The sequence below is a fragment of the Phocoena sinus genome, chromosome 3 (genome assembly GCF_008692025.1).
Source record: "Phocoena sinus isolate mPhoSin1 chromosome 3, mPhoSin1.pri, whole genome shotgun sequence".
NCBI lineage: Eukaryota > Metazoa > Chordata > Mammalia > Artiodactyla > Phocoenidae > Phocoena > Phocoena sinus.
Window position 1 is genome coordinate 49,449,507 of NC_045765.1, and position 21,367 is coordinate 49,470,873.

The window sequence follows — 21,367 nt, forward strand, 5'->3', positions numbered from 1 at the left end:
AGTCAGCTTTCTCTCTGACCTTGTTTGGAGCAAAGCCAGGAAGCTGTCTGTCTTTGGTTTAGAGGGTTCTTGGAATGTTCAAAGTATCTGTCTCACACCCTTCCCAGAAATTCTCCCTTGGCAGCCAGGATTATGACTTGATGGAGGCACAAAGATATGGTGGCTACTAGTGGCTGGTGTCTAGGTCCCAGAAGATGGCAGAAGCTGTTCTAAGATGTTGAGGTCAAAGAAGTAATGCCAGCATTCCACCATTGTGACCCCCCTGGCTGGAGCCCCTTTTATAACATCATAGAAATTCTACACAGAACCCAGAGAATGAGAGGCTGCACACTCCACGCTGGGGGATAGAGTGGGCAGGATGAGCTCCCATTCCTTGGTCTGGGTAGTGGCCTTGCTACATTGAGTCATTATGTTTGGAAGGTCACCTAGTCTATCTTCTCAGCCAGGGCAGGAATCCCCACTCCCACCTGTCCTTTCCTGGAGGTAAAATGGGCAGAACAAGGACCCATGCTTGAGTCCCCAAAGAATGGCAGGACGCCCTCAGTGGAGGCATACTGTATTTAAATGCAATTCACCTCTTTGGGGTCTAGGAAAAGCCACCTGTAGATTCATTTGCTGGGAAACACGGTCTGCGTGGTCGAGGCAGTGGTCGCTGGGGCCATGATTTTGCTAAAGGTTGACTTCCTCCGGAGGTCTGTCTGCTGTCCAGAATGGCAGCCGCTTCGGTGGGCGAATAGGACGGTCATCTCTGGGCCCAAGGGGGCTGCTTCAGGCTGGGACCCCTTCGGGGTGGCTGGTTGTTCAGGCTTCCCAGAGGTGTGATGTTTGGCGGGAGGAGGGCTGTAATTCTGAAATCTCACGGTTTTGACTTGCTGTAAGACAGAGGAGAGCAAAGGGACATAGGTGAGTGGGAGACCTGTGCTATTTCCCCCTGGGACTTGGTTCATGCTGTTTCTCTACACTTGTCCCTTCCTGGAATGCCTCATTCACGTGTTCATCCAGCAAATACTTGTGTCTGTCATGAGTGTCGACCATGCAGCACCACTCTGTCAGGTGCTGTGAAGCCAAGAGTGAGCAAAACCGCCCTGACAAATGACAATGATAACCAGTGCCACTGCGGGGGAAGCAGAAGATGCTGAGGAATGCGGAGAAGTATCCACCTGAAGCTGGAATGGGCCTTGTCCGAGAAGGCCTCTTAGAGGCAGAGTTATTTCAGCCGAGAACTGAAGAACGACTGGGAATTAGCTGCGAGAAATAGGGGGGACAACCACCTACCTGAGAACAGGGTCCTTCACCTCCCCTCTCTCCTTCCCACCTGCCAGTAAGGCCTCCCTGCTGACTCCATCCAGACAGTTCCTTCATAAACCCTCAGAGCAGAGTTAGCCAACTGGACACTGCTGACTGAATATAGTCTGCAGAAAGTCTGGGAGTTTGAATTAGTTGCTAACATAAAAATTGGGAGATGCATATAAAAATCAGCATTTTATATATCCCTTAAGATAATCAAAGTGCAGGCACACTGGGGCCTGTGCCCCATTCTGGCAGCAACTGGCTGGAGCTGATTAGCAGGTCCCACTTTATGTGGGAGTCAATGATCTGATGTTTGCATAAGCCCTTCCTCTCTCCCTTCTTTCCTAGCCTGTTATAGATCTTGTATATTAGATTTTACTTTGGCCATTCCCTATCTTACAGCTTAATAAAGTGTTCTGTGCTACTGCTCAGAAATCTTTTCTTTTTCCTGTGAAATTCAATCCCAGGGTCTTGAGATTGAAAGGTGAGTGGGAGACCAAATGTCTTCATTCTTTTGACCCTTACCATATCCAGCAGAGGTCTGGGCATTTACTAAAGACAGTTTGAGGGCTGCATCTAATGGCTTGGGGGTAACTGACAAGTGGGGTCTGGAAAACTTTGAATTATTTGAATACCGTAATTCAGAAGAAGAACTCTCAACGTTTAAATCAGTTAACACTAACTTTTTCCAAATGCCTTTCCCTGCAAGCTTATAGCTTAGTTTTTGTGTCAGATCTCAGTTCTACTCCAGACACTCATGTGTGTCAGCTGTGTGCTTTTGGGTAATGTACTTTAACTCCATAAGCCTTCATGTCCTCATTTTTAAATGAGGATGACAATAATAATTATAGCTACATCAGAAGGTTGTTGTCAGAATTAAATGAGATAGGACATGTGAAGTACTCAGCACAGTGCCTGCTAGGTCGTTAGCATTCAGTAAATGCTTAACAAAGAGGAGGAAACCACACCATCTTTCCATTTGGAGGGAAATGGGTGATGGTAGTGATGGTGATGTTGGTGGTGATGGTGGTGGTGATAGTGATAGTAATGGTGGTGGTGCGATGTTCAATACACTAAAAGATAACAGTCACCTAATTTTCTTCACGCCACCTCCTCCATCCCTGCCTCAAGGATATTGTTGAGAACATAACACTTTTACAAAAACTCTTAGGACTTCTAGTGGGAAAAGCCCTAGAACCGATAACCGCAAAGGTCCCGATAACAGTTGTTGGAGTAGTTATAACTCAGTGTGACCTTACTAAGTCACTTACCTTCTTCTGTGCCTCAGTTGCCTCTCCTATACTGTGAACGAGTACGTATCAAGCCCTATGTAAGTGCTTTACTCATTTAATTCCAATCCTATGAGGCTATTACTCTTCTTACCGCCATTTTAGGTAAAAGAGTCTCAGAAAGGTGAAGTGTTTTAACCAGAGTCACCAGCTAGCAAGCAGCACAGCTGGAATTCAAGTCAAGATTGTATCTGATGCCAAAGCCGTGTTTTTTCCAAGTTGCCTCTGGGCCTCGAAAGAAGGATGTATAAAATCTTCTGGAAGCATAAAAGAGATTCAGTAACATGTCTGGGGAGGATGCGGGTGATGTGAGGATATGGAAGGGGGGTTGTGTGTGAGAATTCTTTGGAGGCTGCAGTTTTGATTCCTTGTCCATTTACGGTGAAATCTCAGGAGCTGGGACACTGTGCAAAGTTAGGGGTCTAAAGAATCAGGCCCCCCTAATGTCACCTACTCCTACCTTTTCGCTGCCATTTCTTGAGTTCTCTGGTTTCACCAGGATGGATGGCGGGGCAGATGCAGGCAGTTTTGGTAGAGGCTCACTCCTGACGGGGATTTCTTTGCCTTCCATGATGAGGGAACTGGCCGCCGAGTGGATCCTGGTGTCGCTGCCCCTGCTGACGCACGTGAGGGCAGGCTCCCCAGTGGCAGTGGGCTTGGGTCCCATCTCCGCCACCACTGCCGAGGCTGAGGAGGGGGCCCCCTGTGGCTGGTAGAATTGGAACTGCTGAGGCCGGACGACCATGGTGGGGCTGCGTCTGAGGGAGCCCACCATGAGGGTGTGGACCCCTGACCGGACGGGTCTCTGCAGGGATCCATCTGGGGAATTGTATGACAGAGATATCAGCAGTGGGGCAGCTGACAGCAGCTTGGGTGGGAGCTGGGTAAGCAATGTGTCCTGATAGCCCAGAATAGTTAAGTGCTTTCCCAGTTTGACTGTGCTCACATTCTCCCAGGGTCTTTCAAAGGTGACCTTATTCTTTTTTTAGTGCTGTTTGCTGATGCTGGCAGCAAATGACTGGCTAGGCGAATACTGGGGGTGGGGTGGCGTCAGAAGGTATATCACCTCTATTTGTCCTCTCCCTCTCTCTCTCTGTCACACACATATACACACACACTCCTACTTTCTCCCTCCAGGCCTTTAAGATGGAAAGTGAAGAAGACAGTCCTAAAGAGAGAGCTTTGCAGTGAGAAATAAAGGCATGGAGACCAAAGAGGACACAAAAGCAGAGACAAAGAAAGAGACAGCAGAAATTGAGACACGCAAGAGAGAGTCAATGGAGAGGCATGAGTGGGAGGGAGAGAGGGTAGGAGAGAGGGCAGAGGACTCCAACCAGCTACTTAAAGAAAATTCTGATGGAAGCTTTAGGTCTGTGTTGGTGGGACCTCTGCTTTTCATCGGGTCTGCAGGGAGGAAGGGTGAGCGGAATTTAGGGACTGTGTGTACCAGGCAAACGTGACAGCAGCTGGAAGCAAATTTGGAAAGGTTATTCCCAAGTTAGGGATGTGAGCGGATGAGCTTCGTGAAGTCCCATGACACAGGCTCTGGAATCAGATCTCCTCCCAGGGAGCCAGGAGCACATCAGTCACATCATCTCCTTGCTCCTCGGTCCCCTGGAGCTAAAAACAGCACCTCGTGGCCTGGGGTGAGGATTACATTTTATGATGTGTGCAAAACGTTAGGATAGTGCCTGGAACATCATAAATGCCCCATGTTTTAAAACTTTTTGTGTGTGTTTTTAGGTAAAGGAGAAGCAAACTCTAAAAATGCACGGTCCAGGAGTTTGGTTTTGCCCCTTCTGTTTCCCTGAGCTCTTTTTTTTTTTTTTTTTTAAACTGAGATAGTCCTCCCTCAGTAAAAGGAAGCCATTCCTTCCCCTCAAATTCTCTGGAAGACAGGAGATCCCCATCCTCTGAGCATATGTCCTGTGGGTGACCTGGAGAATAATCGAGAGCTCATTGTGCTCTGTGGGGGGCAGTGGGGGAGACACCCTGAGAAGCATTGTGGGCTATTTCTTCATAAGGGTCTCCCAGAATTTAGAGCTATAGGTGACATCCAGCAGAGATGTTAGTTCTTTGTGACACTCTATGGACACGTGTGTGAATCAAAGTCATCTGTGTCCAGAGCAGAAGGCCTGAGCCTAGGCCATGTTCTGTGTCATGACTCTTTATCAAGCCGGGTGTGAACATGAAGAGCAGATGCTCCCTGTAACACCGCTGGCGTTCTCAGCTGCCACTGGCAACCCAGCCACCACTACACAAGTCTGACCTTTCAATGTCAATGTCTGTTTTTCCACTGACAGCCCTGTGAGATGCATACAGTCAATTCTCTGTCATTTCTCTTTGCTTTGGGGAGATTGATAGCTTGACCATCCTCACCTTGGGAAAAGGGAGAGAGAGAAAGCCTCTGGGACCTAGGAAGGTCAAAGCCACACTAGGCAGACCTGTCCTTAGGCTCTCAGAAATGGGTGAAAAATCAGTTTACCGCCTTATCTACTTATCTTGTCGGGTTCCTAATTTCCAAGAGCTTTAATGCTTTCTTATTACGTGTGCATATAATGCAAGCGTCAAAACTCCAAGCCAATCAAGATCTACACAAAGTTAGAGAGGGAGTGTCCGAAAGGAAGTGTGAACAATTGCCGAGGGGCTTTTCTCCCCGGTATTCAAAAGTGGTCTAGACTATGTGAACATTTCAACACAAGTGAAGTGAATTACATTCACATTCTGGAGGGACCCAACATGATCTGCTTAGCTGCAGTAGCAATATTGATACTGATAAAATGCTATACTATAAAAATAGCTAACATTTCTCGAGAGCTTATTATGTGCCAGGCACTGGGCCATTAGTGTTCAATGAATTATTTAATGCCCTGATGAGGTAGGTACTATTTTTATTTTCATTTTGCGAATGAGAAACCTGAAGGCCGAAGAGGTCAGTAACTTGCCCGAGGCTGTTGTGGTGGGATAACTTATTGCACATGTGTTTTGTGGGGAGAAGGTGGAGGAGAGGGTGAGGAGGGAGGCACCGTCGGCTAGAATTAAGAAGCAACAGTGGTGGGATTGGTGGTCAAGCAGATGATCAGAAAGCACTGAGAAAGAGTAGAACTAAGATAATTGCTTTAATTGTCTTGGGGCACTAATTGCTTTAATGTCTGTGTGGCATACCATCCCACATGTGAATCTTTTGCTCTGACTAGTACTGAATTTTCACCTTTAATCTTTTTTTTTTTTTTTTTTGCGGTACACGGGCCTCTCACTGTTGTGGCCTCTCCTGTCACGGAGCACAGACTCGGGACGCGCAGGCCCAGTGGCCATGGCCCACGGGCCCAGCCACTCCACGGCATGTGGGATCCTCCCGGACCGGGGCACAAACCCGTGTCCCCTGCATCGGCAGGCGGACTCTCAACCACTGCGCCACCAGGGAAGCCCACCTTTAATCATTTTTTAAGATAGCAGGAGGGATGGCAGAGCCCAGTTTAAGTCAGGGGATGTAGAACAAATCAAGTTGACTTTGTTTGGCTTGTTTTCTTCTTCTAGAGAGTTGTATGAATATAGAGGCTTGAAGTTTTATAGAACAATGGGTTTCAACCACTTTTTGAGAACCCCTGAAAATGAAGCCTTATGCAGAAATTCAATATATTAGGAGATAAAAGCATGGCTTTGAAGGTGAAGGAGCTATGTAATTGCCATGTGTGCAATGTGGATGTTATATAAAAATAAAACCAAGGTGCAGAGCAGTGTACTAAGATTACAAGGTATGTATGTACATGGACGAGAACTTGGGACTGGGGGGAAGGATATGAAGGAGTCATTTGTACAATATAAGGTACTTTTGTACAATATAATTTTTTTACCTTGTGCATATATTAGTTAAACAAAGCGGGATTCAGGGGCTCTTAGCAATGACTCCTCTTTTCCTCTTCCCCTTGTTTCCCTTTTGGCACCTCCTGAGGGGTTCCATGGAGCACAGTTTAAGAAGCATTGATCCAGCAAGTGCTTTAGTTGTCCTGTCTTAATAAGAACCAGCATCCACCTTGGCCATGCTCTAATTATATGTTGGCATTCAGGGCTGGTATCATCCCAATCAGTCAGCGTGTGTGTATGAAGTGACTGAGGGCGGGGACCTTGAGTCCATTTGGCTTCATCTGATAAAACAACGCAGTATTTGGGAAGTGTAAAGCAACCTTCACAGAGGCTTGTTTTAAAGCCAAGATCCTTGTTTTTGCAAAAAGCACTCTGTTTGCCAGTGTGAGATACCCCCACCCCCTAGCTCTAGGCACGTACCTCTCTGCCACCACTTACTCTTTCTCATGTTGCTCCGCCCTTTGCGGAGGGAACCCTGCCCCAGGGTCCTCAGACCGGCCAGGTTCCGCACGGGGTTGACTATGGCCGTGGGCACGAAGACGGACTTGAAGGGCCGGCTCTGCCGCGGATCACCTTCTGAAATGCTGCCTTGGGAGGACACAGAGGAGGTGGATAACGTCCATGTGGTGTAGAGAGCAGAGCTCCGGGAGTCTGGAACACTAGATGTCTTTCTGGTTGTGCAAATTTTTTTTTTTTTTTTTTTGTGAAAGAGAAGAAATAGAGAAAGAAAAGGTTCAGTCAAGAGTCCTGTTTTGGGCTTCCCTGGTGGCGCAGTGGTTGAGAGTCCGCCTGCCGATGCAGAAGATGCGGGTTCGTGCCCCGGTCTGGGAAGATCCCACATGCCGCGGAGCGGCTGGCCCCGAGAGCCATGACCGCTGAGCCTGCGCATCCGGAGCCTGTGCTCCGCAGCGGGAGAGGCCACAACAGTGAGAGGCCCGCCTACCGCAAAAAAAAAAAAAAAAAAAAAAAAAAAAAAGAGTCCTGTTTTAAAAAAATGATCTGCTCCCAACTGTATAGCACATGTGGTCCCTCCTCATCGTATTCCTACCCATAAATACCTACATACATATTATATATGTATGTATATATATATATATATGTGTGTGTTTATACTTGTCTTCATCACAGGCTTAACTATGGAGGCCTCAGCTTCCACACCTGGATAACTGTGTGGGCATGCTGAGGGAGGGGAGGGGGTCTCATACTGAGGCCTGGTGGAACTAGAAGACTTGAATATCATCATCTTTCACTTCAGCTCCAATCACTCTTCACCCCATGTCCCTTCAGCCCTCAGTTCAGAGCACAAGATCTTGTATGTGTTCATTTCGCTTTGCAGGGCCGATTTCTTGTTCTTTCAGTGACTTTCCCATTAGATCCTAAACTCTTTGAAGGCAGAGATTTTATATGACTTGTTTCATAGCCTCTGTGTTCTGCACATATTGTTTATTAATAAATGTTTGTTGAATGGCTGCCATGATGCTTTTAGCACTGAAGCCAGTCATTTTGTCTCACACATAGTAAGCACTTACTGTATACCCACTGTAAGACCCAGCATTGGCCAAACACTGCCCACATCATCTCACAGGTTTTTCTCGACAGCCTTCTGAGGTAGGTACTATTAGTGCTACTGTTTTGTAGGTTAAAAAATAGAGATTTACTGTTACTTGTCCAAGCAATTAATAGATCTGAGATTTGAACCCAGGTCCAGGCTGGCCCCTCGCTCTACCACTAAGCTACCTACCTACTGGCTAGTTAGAGCGTTCATCATTTGGAAAACCCTGCATCCTACTTGAAAATTAACAAACTAAAGGAGCTGGTAGGCCCTACACATGCCTCCATAAGACCTAATTCTTCAGCCTTAGGCTCTGATTTTTAAGAACAGTGTTAATATTTTGTAAAGCACCAATCTCCTGTCCATGTTTCCAGCCTGCAACTCCGTGAACCCCATGGGGAATGGTGTCATTTTACATGCCCTTCTTGCCCTTTTACCATCCTGCCCCAGCATCACAGCCCCTACCGAGTAGTCCATGAATCCCCTTGTCACTCTGTTGATTAAATAACCCCTGCTAATCCCCTGGAGATAACCAGTTCAACCAAGGCCCCGGCACAGTGATGCCCTCCACGTATTTTCCTTCCTGTCAATGCCTCCAGGTTTCTCTTTAGGTAATTCCCCCTTATTTCTCCTTTTCTCTCCTTGTTTTGCTTTAAAAAAGTATATGTAGTTTAATACTGAGCCACCAGTGTTGTACAAGATGGGAAAGGGTGCATGTAATGCAGCCAACTCTGCCCAGGAAGCACATGCAGCCAAACACGCTGGGAACTGATGCTTGCAGAGAGGGGCTTCTGTCCACAGCCTTCAGCCTGCTTCTGGCCCCTGGGGATGCAGTCAGTGAGGCGGAGTGGGCTGTACACCAGGAAGAGCTCAGACTACATTCTGGAGATGAAGGCTGGGCTGGAGAGAACTCCCCAGCACTGGCTTGCCTGGCAGAGTCTGCATCTACCTGTTTCTTTTAAATGAATTTATTTATTTATTTATTTGTGGCTGCACTGGGTCTTCGTTGCACTGTGTGGGCTTCTCACTGCGGTGGCTTCTCTTGTTTCAGAGCACGGGCTCTAGGAGTGTGGGCTTCAGTAGTTGTGGCACATGGGCTCAGTAGCTGTGGCTCGCGGGCTCTAGAGCGCAGGCTCAGTGGTTGTGGTGCACAGGCTTACTTGCTCTGCGGCATGTGGGATCTTCCTGGACCAGGGCTCAAACCTGTGTCCCCTGCATTGGCAGGTGGATTCTTACCCACTGCACCACCAGGGAAGCCCCTATCTGTGTTTTAAACAAAGGCCTCAAAGTGTTGGATGCTGCAAAATGGACTGGCAACAGCAAAGACAGGTTCCGAATTTGTTGCCAGCAGCATCAGCAGCCTGGACAGAATACAGTTAATGAGGCCCAAGCCAGCCTAATCCCACCAGTCCCTTCTTTGGACAACTGTTTACAGACAAAGATGCAACTTCATTTTTCTGGACCCAGCATGAGGCCAGATTCCAGAAACTCCTAAATCTCAAGTCTCCCATCCAACACTGAGTCCCTCTATGTCTTTTGGCAAAAAGCTCAGCACTTACCCAGCATGTTCTTCTAGCATCAAAGCACTTTGCAAACATATATTCATTAATCCCCATGACACCCCAGACCTGCAGATATTATGATCCCTGTTTTCTAGATGGAGAGACTGAAAGACATTCTGGGTTTAAGTGGGAGGTGTGTGTGTTGCCTCTGATTTGCTCCGCTGGGCTGCTTTGAGTGTGCAGGTCCCTGTGTCCCCTCTTCTACCTGAGATATGAGCCCTTAAGAACTTGCGCAGTATTTGAAAGGGACATGACACACAGCGGCTCTATCCTGCTCAGCACTGCCAGTAACCTCCTGGTAAGGCAAAAGCTTGGACCATGACAATCTTTATATAGTTCTATGTAGAAAGTTAAAGGAAAGTGAGTGGTGGCCCTCGTGTCACTTTTCTCCACCCCTTAGGCATCAGGATGGCGTACGTGTCCAGTGAAGGTTGCCAGAAAGAGAAATATCCTGGCTTATTGGGCAGAAGGGCATTTATTGGGAGAACAGGAGGGAGCGGAAAGAGCTTGGAAACAGGATCCAAGGGAGGCTGCTGAGAGCTGGGCAGCAGGGATTGGAGGTGGGAAGAGTCTGATCAGGTGCTGTGCCTTGAGTCCCCGCCATGAATGGCCTTCAACTCTGTCCACATTCTCTCCTCCCTTGTTCCTTCCTTGTTCATGTTTCCAAGTCCCAAGAGGCTGAGCCTGTCCCTCACCTGTGGTGATGAGTTGAGGAGGTTGGGGATGAGAGGAAGGGGGAGAGGGAGGAGGAGGAGGAGGGGGAGGAGCAGGGGGAGAGGGAGGGAAGGGGGAGGAGGAGAGAAGAGGAGGAGGAGGAGGAGGAGGGGGAGAGGGAGGGAAGGGGGAGGAGGAGAGAAGAGGAGGAGGAGGAGGAGGAGGGGGAGGGGAGGGAGGAGGAGGCAGAGGGGGAGGAGGAGGGGGAGGGGAGCGGGGAGGAGTTGGCTTCTGCAGCCTCTGAAAAGGGAGGAAACTTATGCCTCTACCGAGACTGTGCATGGAAGAGGAAACCAAAGGGATGTAGGTGCTGTTAGGAAGGGCTTGAATGAAAACGTGACAAGTGTTCTGTACCACCTGAGCCAGGGGATAACTCTGGGATACAGGAACTAGGTCATGGTGGCAGATATTTAGTTGTGGTTGGCACAGCTGGACAGGCTGGTGGCACCACCGAGCACAGAGGACTGGAGCTTTACACAGCATAGCAGCCTTTCCTCTCTCAGTAATTAAAAGGCTCCCTTGCTGAATTGTAAATCAAAACCCTGGCGTTTTTGTCAACTCTGGTCTCTAATTGATCCTTAAACTCTGGCTGGCTCAGTTCATTAGGAGATGATGCTAGTAAGAGCAGAGGTTCAAATGCTCAGGGGGCACTACACACCTTTGAGGTCTGGCTGTCTTATAAAAGGCAGCCCTGTACACCACGGGGGCTGGTGGCAGTGCAGAGCCATCACTGCAAACAGACAACAAAAGTGGGGCAAAACCTCTCACACACGCAGAACGTTAGAACAGAAAGGGGCCTTGCGCACATAGTCCAACCCACTCGGTAGGAAAAACTCAGCTGACAAAGGGTGGCATCATTCAGCCCTGAGAAGCGGGAGGAATTAAACCTCCCAAAGTGGGAAGGGCTGTTAAGAACAGGGTGAGCTGCCCCCAGATAGACAAACTGAGCATGTCATCTGCGTCCAAGATTTTGGGGATGGGAACTTTCTCTGCATCTGAGAGGCTGTCAAGGAAAACACATACACACAGAAAGCATTGATCTGCTGTCACCTAATAGCCCTCAGGAGATTATACTGTGACAGGGACTTTCCTTTTTAGAAATGCTGGCTCTCTAGAAGCAAACACACACATCAGCATAAGTAGCATCTCAGTATATGCACATATGCAGGTTTCTATGAGCTGGGGGTGGGGATGGACTCATGGCAAACTATGCTGGTGCTGAAACTCCATCCACTGCCTAACACGTGGCCATCATGGAGCGGGTGAGTCTAGATGCTCATGACTCGCCCAAGAACAGATCTAACTTGGAGAAAAGCCAAGGAGAAAACGGGAAGCTGGAGCCTTGAAGTACACTGGAATGGAGTCCTACATGCATTCTAGTTAGGGTGACCTTACGTCCAGGTTTTCCCAGGAGAGTCTCAGTTTACACCTGCTCTCCTGGTAGAGTGTCCCTCTTTTATCTCAAAAGCATCCTAGTTTGGATAGTAAGTTATATGGTCACTCTTCTTTTAATGTTTTTTTTATGGAATATCCAGGACTTTGGGCTAAGGCCTGATGCATAAGCAAATTCCCCAGTAGTAGAGATGGTCCCTAGAGGGTTCATGATAAGATTCCATGGAAGACTGTTCATGAGTTAGGGTAGGTCCTTGCTCTTCGTTGTCACTTCTGGATCATCCTCCCACTCTTCTCAAGACTTCCCAGCTTGGGTTCACATGATTAGACTCCACCACCTACCACCCTGCCGTGTTGGAGCCATCATTTCTCCTCTTTCCTTGAGGAATTGAGCTCCTGGATCACTGTCCTTCTCTCCATCTCAATGGATCCTGTCATGATGATCTCATCTAGTCTTAGGGCTTTAAATACCATCTCAAGGCTGGACCTCTTTCTTAAATGCTAGACGTGTATACTCAACTGCTTACCAATGTCTTTACTAGGAATACTAAGGCATCTGAGACTTAATCTTCTACGAGCCAAGCTTTTGCTTCCCCCCAACACCTCAAAACCTGTTTGTTCCTCTTTGGGTTTTCAACTTCATCTCAGTAAAAGGCAACTCTGTCTTCCAGTTACTCAAAGCAAAAAAAAGTGGACTCACCATGAATCCTCTCTTCTTTTACACCCAGGATTTGATTTGTCAGAAAATCCTGTTGTCTCTACCTTCAGAATATACCCAGAATCTAACCACTGCTCCCTCCCTCCACAGCTAGCGCCTTGGTTCATTTCACCGTCACCCCCTCCCCCAATCGGATTATTACAATATCAGCTTAACTAGTCTCTCTGCTTCAACCTTTTCCTATCTATAGTTTACTTTCAACCCAGCAACTAGAGGGATTCTGATTACAACATAAGTTAGATCATGTCATGCTTCTGCTCAAAGCCCTATAAATAGGTTAAAGCCAAATTCCTCATGATGACCAAGGAAATTCTGTGTGATCTGAATCCCTGTTACCATTCTGACCTCATCACCTATTAACCCCCTCTCACTTCCCTAACCCAGTCCTATTGGCCTTCATGTCAGGCGTGCTCCTCCCTCAGGGCCTTTGTTCTGTACTTGCTGTTCCTTGGGCCTGGAACACACCTCCCTCATTTCTTCATTCTACCTTCTTATCACTCAGTAAGGCCATCTCTGACCAAGTGATTAACATTGTAATCACCCCCATGCAAATTCTATCCCTGACTTCTTTTTTCTTCTTAGAGCTTATCATTAGCACGCCATATATTACTTGTATGCCTTGTTTATTGTCTGTCTGTCCCACTAGAATGTAAGCTCCACTGGGAGAGGATACTGTGTCTTTTATTCACTGGTGTTTCTCCAGTATCTAAAAAGGTGCCTGACATATAGTGCTCAGTACATATTTGTTGAATAAATGAATTAAAGCATCAGTTGTAGACATCCTTAGTTTGCCTTTGGAGCTTTTGCAGTTTTCTAACAAATTCCAAGAACCTTCCATTTGAAAGGAGTAACTATGATCCTCTATTCCAATTTTCTGGCATGTGAAGAAATCTTTTTGCCTGGATCTGTTGGAACCCACAATTTACCTGTAGTCTTTCTAGAAAGGGGATCCACCACCTCACCAGCCAGACTGATTAGAAAACTCTATGGGTTAGAAAGTACAGTCTTTTATTGAACCAGAACCTTCTAAGTTGTATTAACTGGTTCACTGTCTCCTCATGGAACAAATCTACTTCCTGGTCTACACATTCTGTTATGGTTCCTGTGACCCTTGTCTTCTGCAGCTCAAATAATCCTACTTTCTTTATAGGTTTCTCCAGTGATATAGTTTCTGTCTCCTCACCATTGCTGCCCTCCGCTGGACACACTGCCCCGCCTACATGAAAGTCCCCAAAACTGGCCATATATGACTCTAGCTCTGACCCCCATAGAGTAAAATGGGATTATCCCTTTCCTTGGAGTTATGACTCTCTGATATGTCATAAAGACAGAGTGTATGTGTAGTGATGGTCTTGCTACCTTGTGACAGGCTTTGCCTGGACTTGTGGGGGTGGGGGTAGGAGGAACCATGGATAGTTTTGGGGTCTGTGTGTAGTTGTGGTCATATGAGGTGGCTGGACAAACTGTATGCCAGTGAAATTGATGAATGTGCCAGAGAATGAAAAAGATTGAGAAAAGCTGTTTGGGAAGAAGATCTTCAGGGTAACTAGCATGTGACCCTGGGGTATGGATGGATGGATAGTGGTCTGAGTCACAAAAACCCTGCCTAATGGACCAGAATCCTAGGAAGTCTCCCAAGGTGCTCCAAGAGGTCTTCTGATCATTGTGTTTTCGCATTGTGCCATGATTGTGAAGTGTCAGGGTGCAGGGTGTGAGGTGCAATTGGGGGAGGGCATTATATAGTAGAAAACCTGAAATCTAGTTGTTGAGCAGACTGGTTAACTCTGCATATCAATTTCCTCATCTGTAAAATAACATCTACCTTAAACAAGATTCTTGAGCATAGCCAATGAGTTAAGAGATGCAAAAGTGCTTGTGAAATGTGAAGAGCTATTTAAAAGATAACTATTCTGCTATTTTTTTTTTTTAAGTTAAGTGTTAGGAGGGTAGTAGAGCAAAAGCTGTTTCTTGGCCCTTATTCTGAAAGGGCATTGAGTCCTTCAGAGATTCAACCCACAGATGGCACCTGGCCTAGGTGACCTGACCCTCTGATGCCTGAGATTGGAGAGAACCCACCTGAAAATGGGGATGACATAGTTGTTGGGGAAGATGCCGACTCGCCCGGTCACCAAGGAGACACCCCTGAGCCAGCCATCCTGGTACTTCCCCAGGACCCTGATGCCCTCTCCCTTCTGCAGGTCCAGTTCATCGGGTCCATGGGCTGAGTAGGAGTGCAGGGCTACAAACCTGGGGAGACACAAGGAATTGGTAAAGGAAGCTGGTGAGCAGAAGGCATGGAACCAGTGAAGGGTGAAGCGAGAGGAAAACTCAGAGCCCACTTGCCCGGTGTTTAGCAACAACACCTTTTAAGAACTGAAATCTCACTATGTAAAGCAGATGAAAGTGGTGGAGCCTGGTTGAAGTAGCAATGGAGGCACCCAGATCCCTGCCCCGACCTCCTCCCTGCTCCTCCACAGAGTGCCCCACAGCTGCAAATCACTCATTTAGGTCACATCAGCACTTTGACAATGGGGAAATTGGTCTAGAATAGAGAAAGGAGTTGGTGACCAGGAATCAGGGGCAGAGCTGGGTCTCAAACCTGGAAGTGATGGTTCTATCTAGGATGCTTTTTCACACTGCTTAGAGTATCCCCCAAGACAATGGTCACAGCCATCAAGGTTCAGGGAACTGAGGGCTCAAAAGAGAAACCTCTCTGATCCACTCCCTCTCCTGAGGGTAGGGACATGTCTGACCCCCAGGAATGGCCCGAGGAGCTTAGCTTAATGTAGGCCGGAGGTGGACATGGGAAAATGGGAGGTGGGTGTTAATTTCAGTGTTTGGCACTCAGTGGAATACTGGCTGCATGTTGGCATGGAGGAGGATGGGCTTGAAACATGGTAGAAATGTTCTTGGGTTAGAGCAGTAACTTGCCTCTCCACACAGGAGTTGGGCAGGTGACATCCAGGTATGAGCCAGGGGGTGAAGACCCTGGGGAATAGTGAGGCTGTGGTAGGAGAATAACTGCCCGACTAAAGGCATTAAAAATAACCCACTTTGGGGCTGCCCTGGTGGCACAGTGGTTGAGAGTCCGCCTGCCGATGCAGGGGACACGGATTCGTGTCCCGGTCCGGGAGGATCCCACGTGCCGCGGAACGGCTGGGCCCATGAGCCGTGTCCACTGAGACTGTGCGTCTGGAGCCTGTGCTCCGCAATGGGAGAGGCCACAACAGTGAGAGGCCCACGTACGGCAAAAAAAATAAAAAATAAAAAATAACCCACTTTGGCTTGCCAGGTTCGGGGTTACCAGTGTATGGCCTCAGGCTGGATGTTAGGAAGTCCTTCTAGACTCTATGGACTGAGACACTGAAAGGTTTTATCAAAGGGGCTAGGAGAGTATTCTCATCTGCAAGGTTCCTTTCCCCTCTAAAATGCTATATTTATTTCTTGCTGATTACTAGAGCAACATCTATTGATGATCTTGCATTGTGAATCTAAAGGAAGACAATAGAAATTGCTCAGTACCTAAGCTTCCTGTAATGTTTTGGTATATAATCTTCCAGTCTCTTTCTACTTTTGTAAAATAATGAGCCAGGATGATGTGGTTTGGTAATTTGTGTTTTTCACCATTATTCCCTTTGGAGGTTGTAAAAGAAGGGGAGCTGTTATCTCTCTGGATGTGTTGGTTGGGGACGGGGGATGCTTGATGGCAGAGGGATGGCAAAGATGACCCCTCTGTGCCAGGACCGGGAGTGGAGGGTTGAGCTTTTTTACTCACATGTTAGCTGAGAGGTGTTGCTGGGAGCCGGGCAGACTGATGATGGCCGTGGAATGTCCTGGGGAGGCAGGTGCAGGGTGATAAGTGCTGACCTACACAGACAGAAAAGCCAGGCAGAACCAGTGAACATCACCAGCCAGGCCCACAGCAGAGGCAGCCTGACGCAACCAAAAACCAAGGGCCACGCCTGGCACCACCCAGCATGTGTCTTCTCTGTGGTTTGGGGCTGTAGGCAGAGCCAAGTAGTGGTAGATTGGTTTATCGTTTGCTGGGGTGGCATGCCAGGGTCGCAATCCAAAAGACTGCTCAAAGAGGGCAGAGGAGAAGACCTGTCTAGTTTACAGTCAACAGGGTACTGCCAGGATCCTTGATCTCTTCCCTGGGCCCCTCCCTACCCATCTCCCACTGCACTCACCTCCCTCTATGAAAACCTATTCTTATAAAATGATACAATAGCTAATACTGAGAACTTAACACTTGCCAGGCAGTTTTAAGAGCTTTACAAGTATCAGCTAATTTAATCCTTATTAAAGGGACTATTATCATCCCTATTTTTGGATGAGAAACTGAGGGAAAGAAAAGCTACCTAACTAGTATGAAACAAACTTTTAAACCAGGTTGTCTAGGTCCTGAGCCCACACTATCAGTATTAACAGACACACAGACACACAGACACACACACTCACACACTCACACTCACACACACACACCAGTTTACCCAGTGACTTAAGGAAGGTAAATCTGCATCCTCTTTACTTTTCCAGGATGAAAGAGGGAGCAATAATGCTAAAAGTATCTGGAAACTGCCTATTATCCTGGCATCTTGCCTGTTGTCTAACATCTTACCTTGCTCATTTCCTTCTTGGCATATACCACAGGCTGTGATTGTTTCCTTGTTTAGTTACTGACCATCCCCCATCACTAGACTGTAAGTTCCATGAGGGCAGGGACTATGTCTTTTTCATCATTGTATTTCTTATGTGACCAATATGTACTTGTAGCTTAAAGAATGAATAAATGAACAAAAAGATCTTTCTACCCAGTCCACCAAGGACTGATGAAACCTCAACCATCTCCATGCCATCCAGAGTAAATACATTCAATCTGTCTTCAGTTGTCAACTCATAAGCGATGGTAGCTACATATGTGTGCCTTTTTACGACTATGCTTTTGTGGGTATAACTATTATTTGCATATGTGTGTTTGGGCAGTTGCTAATCCATTACCAAGTACATTTATCTCTGGTTCTTTCTACAATTGCGTATGCTCTTTCAGAACCCATGACAATTGTATGTACATGTATGATGGCACTGGTCTATTGTATGTCTGATTATGTTCACATATGTGGGTCTGTGGATTGATAAGCATGTATACTCTGTGTGATTATATGTATGTATGGTTGTAAATGTCTATCTGGAATTCTGTGCGTAGGTATGTAAACTCTAGAGGTGTGTGCAAATATGAATGGGTATAGTTTTGTGTGTGTGCCAATGACTGTGGAAATATATGTATGGCTGCGTATGTATGTGTGACATTTCAATCCAGGTATAGGATCAGAAAACTATTCTAGTCAGATAGTAACAAGTGTTGGCAAGAATGTAGAGAAATCAAAACCCTCATACAGTGTTGGTGGAAACATAAAATGGTTCAGGCCCTTTGGAAAATAGTTTTGCGGTTCCTCAAATGACTAAACATAGAATTACCATATGACCCAGTAAGTCCAATACCCAAGAGAGATGAAAACATATGTCCACACTAAAGCTTGTGCATGAATTTTACAGCAGCATTATTTATAATAGACAAAAGGTGGAAATAACCCAAATGTCCATTGACTAATGAATGAATAAACAAAATGTGGTGTATCCATACAGTGGAATATTATTCAACCATAAAAGAAATGAAGTATTGATATATGCCAGAACATGGATAAGCCTTGAAAACATTATGCTAATTGAAAGGAGTCAGACACAAAAAACATTACATAATTCCATTTATATGAAATGACCAGAAGAGGCAAATCTATATAGAAAGTAGATTAGTGGTTTCCAGGGGCTGGGGATATAGGGGGATATAGAAATAATAGTTAAGGATACAGGGTTTCTTTTTGAGGTGATGACATATTGTAAAATTGTGGTGAAAATGGTTGCACATATCTGTGAATATATTAAAAACCACTGACTTGTACATCTTAAATGGCTTAAATGTATGTTATGTGAAATATATTTTAATAAGCTTTAAAAAAAGATGCCAAAAAGCATATGATCATCTCAGTAGATGTAGTAAAAGCATTTGATAAAATTCAACATCCATTTATGATAAAAACTCTCCAGAAAGCAGGCAAAGAGGGAACATACCTCAACACAGTAAAGGCCATATATGGCAAACCCACAGCTAACATCGTACTCAATGATGAAAAGTTGAAAGCATTTCCTCTAAGATCAGGAACAAGACAAGGATGTCCACTTTTGCCACTTATATTCAACATAATTTTGGAAGTCCTAGCCATGGCAATCAGAGAAGAAAAAGAAATAAAAGAAATGCAAATTGGAAAGGAAGAAGTAAAACTGCTTGTTTGCAAATGACATAATACTATGAGTAGAAAATCCTAAAGACACCACCAGAAAAACTACTAGAGCTCATCAATGAATTTGGTAAAGTTGCAGGATATGAAATTAATGCACAGAAACCTGTTGCATTTCTATACACTAACAATGAAAGATCAGAAAGAGAAATTAAGAAAACAATCCCATTTACCACAGCATCAAAAAGAATAAAATACCTAGAAATAAACCTACCTAAGGAGGCAAAAGACCTGTACTCTGAAAACTATGACACTGATAAAAGAAATCAAAGATGACACAAATAGATGGAAAAATATACTGTGTTCTTGGATTAGAAGAATCAATATTGTTAAAATGACCATACCACCCAAGGCAATCTACAGCTCCATTGCAATCCCTTTCAAAATACCAATGGCATTTTTCACAGAACTAGAACAAATAATTTAAAAATTTGTATGGAAACACAAAAGACCCCGAATAGCCAAAACAATCTTGAGAAAGAAGAACAGAGCTGAAGGAATGACACTCCTTGACTTCAGACTATACTACAAGCTTATAGTCATCAAAACAGTATTGTACTGGCACAAAAACGGATACACAGATCAATGGAACAGGATAAAGAGCACAGAAATAAACCCACACACTTACGTTCAATTAATCTATGACAAAGGAGAACAGGCTATGCAATGGAGAGAAGACAGTCTCTCTTCAATAAGTGATGCTGGGAAAACTGGACAGCTACATATAAAAGAAAGGGGGCTTCCCTGGTGGCACAGTGGTTGAGAGTCCGCCTGCTATGTAGAAAAATAAACTCTAAATGGATTAAAGACCTAAATGTAAGACTGGATACTATAAAACTCCTAGAGGAAAACATAGGCAGAACACTCTTTGACATAAATTGTAGCAATATTTTTTTGGATCTGTCTCCTAAAGTAAAGGAGATAAAAGCAAAAATAAACAAATGGGACCTAATTAACTTAAAAGCTTTTGCACAGCAAATGTAGCCATTGACAAAATGAAAAGACAACCTACTGAATGACAGAAGATATTTGCAAATGATATGACCAATAAGGGATTACTATCCAACATATGTAAACAGTTCATACAACTCAACATTAAAAAAAACAAACAACTGATTAAAAATGGGCAGAAGGTCTAAATAGATGTGCTTCCAAAGAGGAAATGCAGATGGCCAACAGGCACGTGAAAAGATGCTCAACATTGCTAATCATCAGGGAAATGCAAAACAAAACCACAATGAGATATCACCTCACACCTGTGACAATGGCTATCATCAAAAAGGACACAAATAACAAATGTTGGTGAGGATGTGGAGAAAAGTAAACCTCTGTACACTGTTGGTGGGAGCCACTGTGGTGCAGCCACTGTGGAAAACAGTATAGAGGTTTATCAAAAAAAAAAAATAGAACTAACATATGACCCAGCAATTAAACTCCTGGGTATATGTCCAAAACAAACAAACAAAATAACAACAAAAAACACTAATTTGAAAAGATACATGCACTCCTGACCTAGAGGAACTTGACCAACAAGTGGAAGATGACGAGAGAGCCTGAGCCAAGATGGCGGAGTAGAAGGATGTACTCTCACTTCCTCTTGTGAGAACAACAGAATCACAGCTAACTGCTGAACAATCATCGACAGGAAGACACTGGAACTCACCAAAAAAGATACCCCACATCCAAAGACAAAGGAGAAGCCACAATGAGATGGTAGGAGGGGCGCAATCCCAATAAAATCAAATCCCATAACTTCTGGGTGGGTGACTCACAAACTGGAGAACACTTATACCACAGAAGTCCACCTACTGGAGTGAAGGTTCTGAGCCCCACGTCAGGCTTCCAAACCTGGGGGTCCGACAACGGGAGGAGGAGTTCCTAGACAATCAGACTTTGAAGGCTACTGGGATTTGATTGCAGGACTTGACAGGACTGGGGGAAACAGAGACTCCACTCTTGGAGGGCATACACAAAGTAGTGTGCACACTGGGACCCAGGGGAAGGAGCAGTGACCCCAGGGGAGATTGAACCAGACCTCCCTGCTAGTGTTGGAGGGTCTCCTGCAGAGGTGATGGGTGGCTGTGGCTCACCATGAGGACAAGGACACTGGGAGCAGAAGTTCTGGGAAGGACTCCTTGGCGTGAGCCCTCCCAGTGTCCGCCATTAGCCCCACCAAGGAGCCTGCAAGCTCCAGTGTTGGGTCACCTCAGGCCAAACAACGAACACAGGGAACCCATCCCCACCCATCAGCAGTCAAGCAGATTAAAGTTTTACTGAGCTCTGCCCACCAGAGCAACAGCCAACTCTATCCAGCATCAGTCCCTCCCATCAGGAAACTTGCACAAGCCCCTTAGGTAGCCTCATCCACCAGATGGCAGACAGCAGAAGCAAGAAGAACTACAATCCTGCAGCCTGTGGAACAAAAACCACATTCACAGAAAGGTAGACAAGATGAAAAGGCAGAGGGCTATGTACCAGATGAAGGAACAAGATAAAACCCCAGAAAAACAACTAAATGAAGTGGACATAGGCAACCTTCCAGAAAGAGAATTCAGAATAATGATAGTAAAGATGATCCAGGACCTCGGAAAAAGAATGGAGGCAAAGATCAAGAAAATGCAAGAAATGTT

The 21,367-nt window shown here is 45.8% G+C and overlaps 1 protein-coding gene across 3 annotated transcripts in view; it reads right to left on the reverse strand.

Moving 5' to 3' along the window:
- SH3RF2 (SH3 domain containing ring finger 2) overlaps window positions 1-21,367 on the reverse strand; it is a 143,757-nt gene that overhangs the window by 17,269 nt on the left and 105,121 nt on the right. For 2 of the 3 annotated variants that reach the window (XM_032627944.1, XM_032627946.1), the window contains exons 6-10: window positions 16,157-16,248; window positions 14,458-14,628; window positions 6,882-7,114; window positions 3,040-3,398; window positions 576-872 (exon numbers count right to left, since the gene is read on the reverse strand). In XM_032627944.1, the coding sequence (XP_032483835.1) occupies window positions 609-872; window positions 3,040-3,398; window positions 6,882-7,114; window positions 14,458-14,628; window positions 16,157-16,248 (1,119 nt within the window). In that variant the 3' untranslated portion in view covers window positions 576-608. Of the gene's footprint in view, window positions 1-540; window positions 873-3,039; window positions 3,399-6,881; window positions 7,115-14,457; window positions 14,629-16,156; window positions 16,249-21,367 lie in introns of those variants that run through there. The other variant, XM_032627945.1, reaches the window with a different exon arrangement.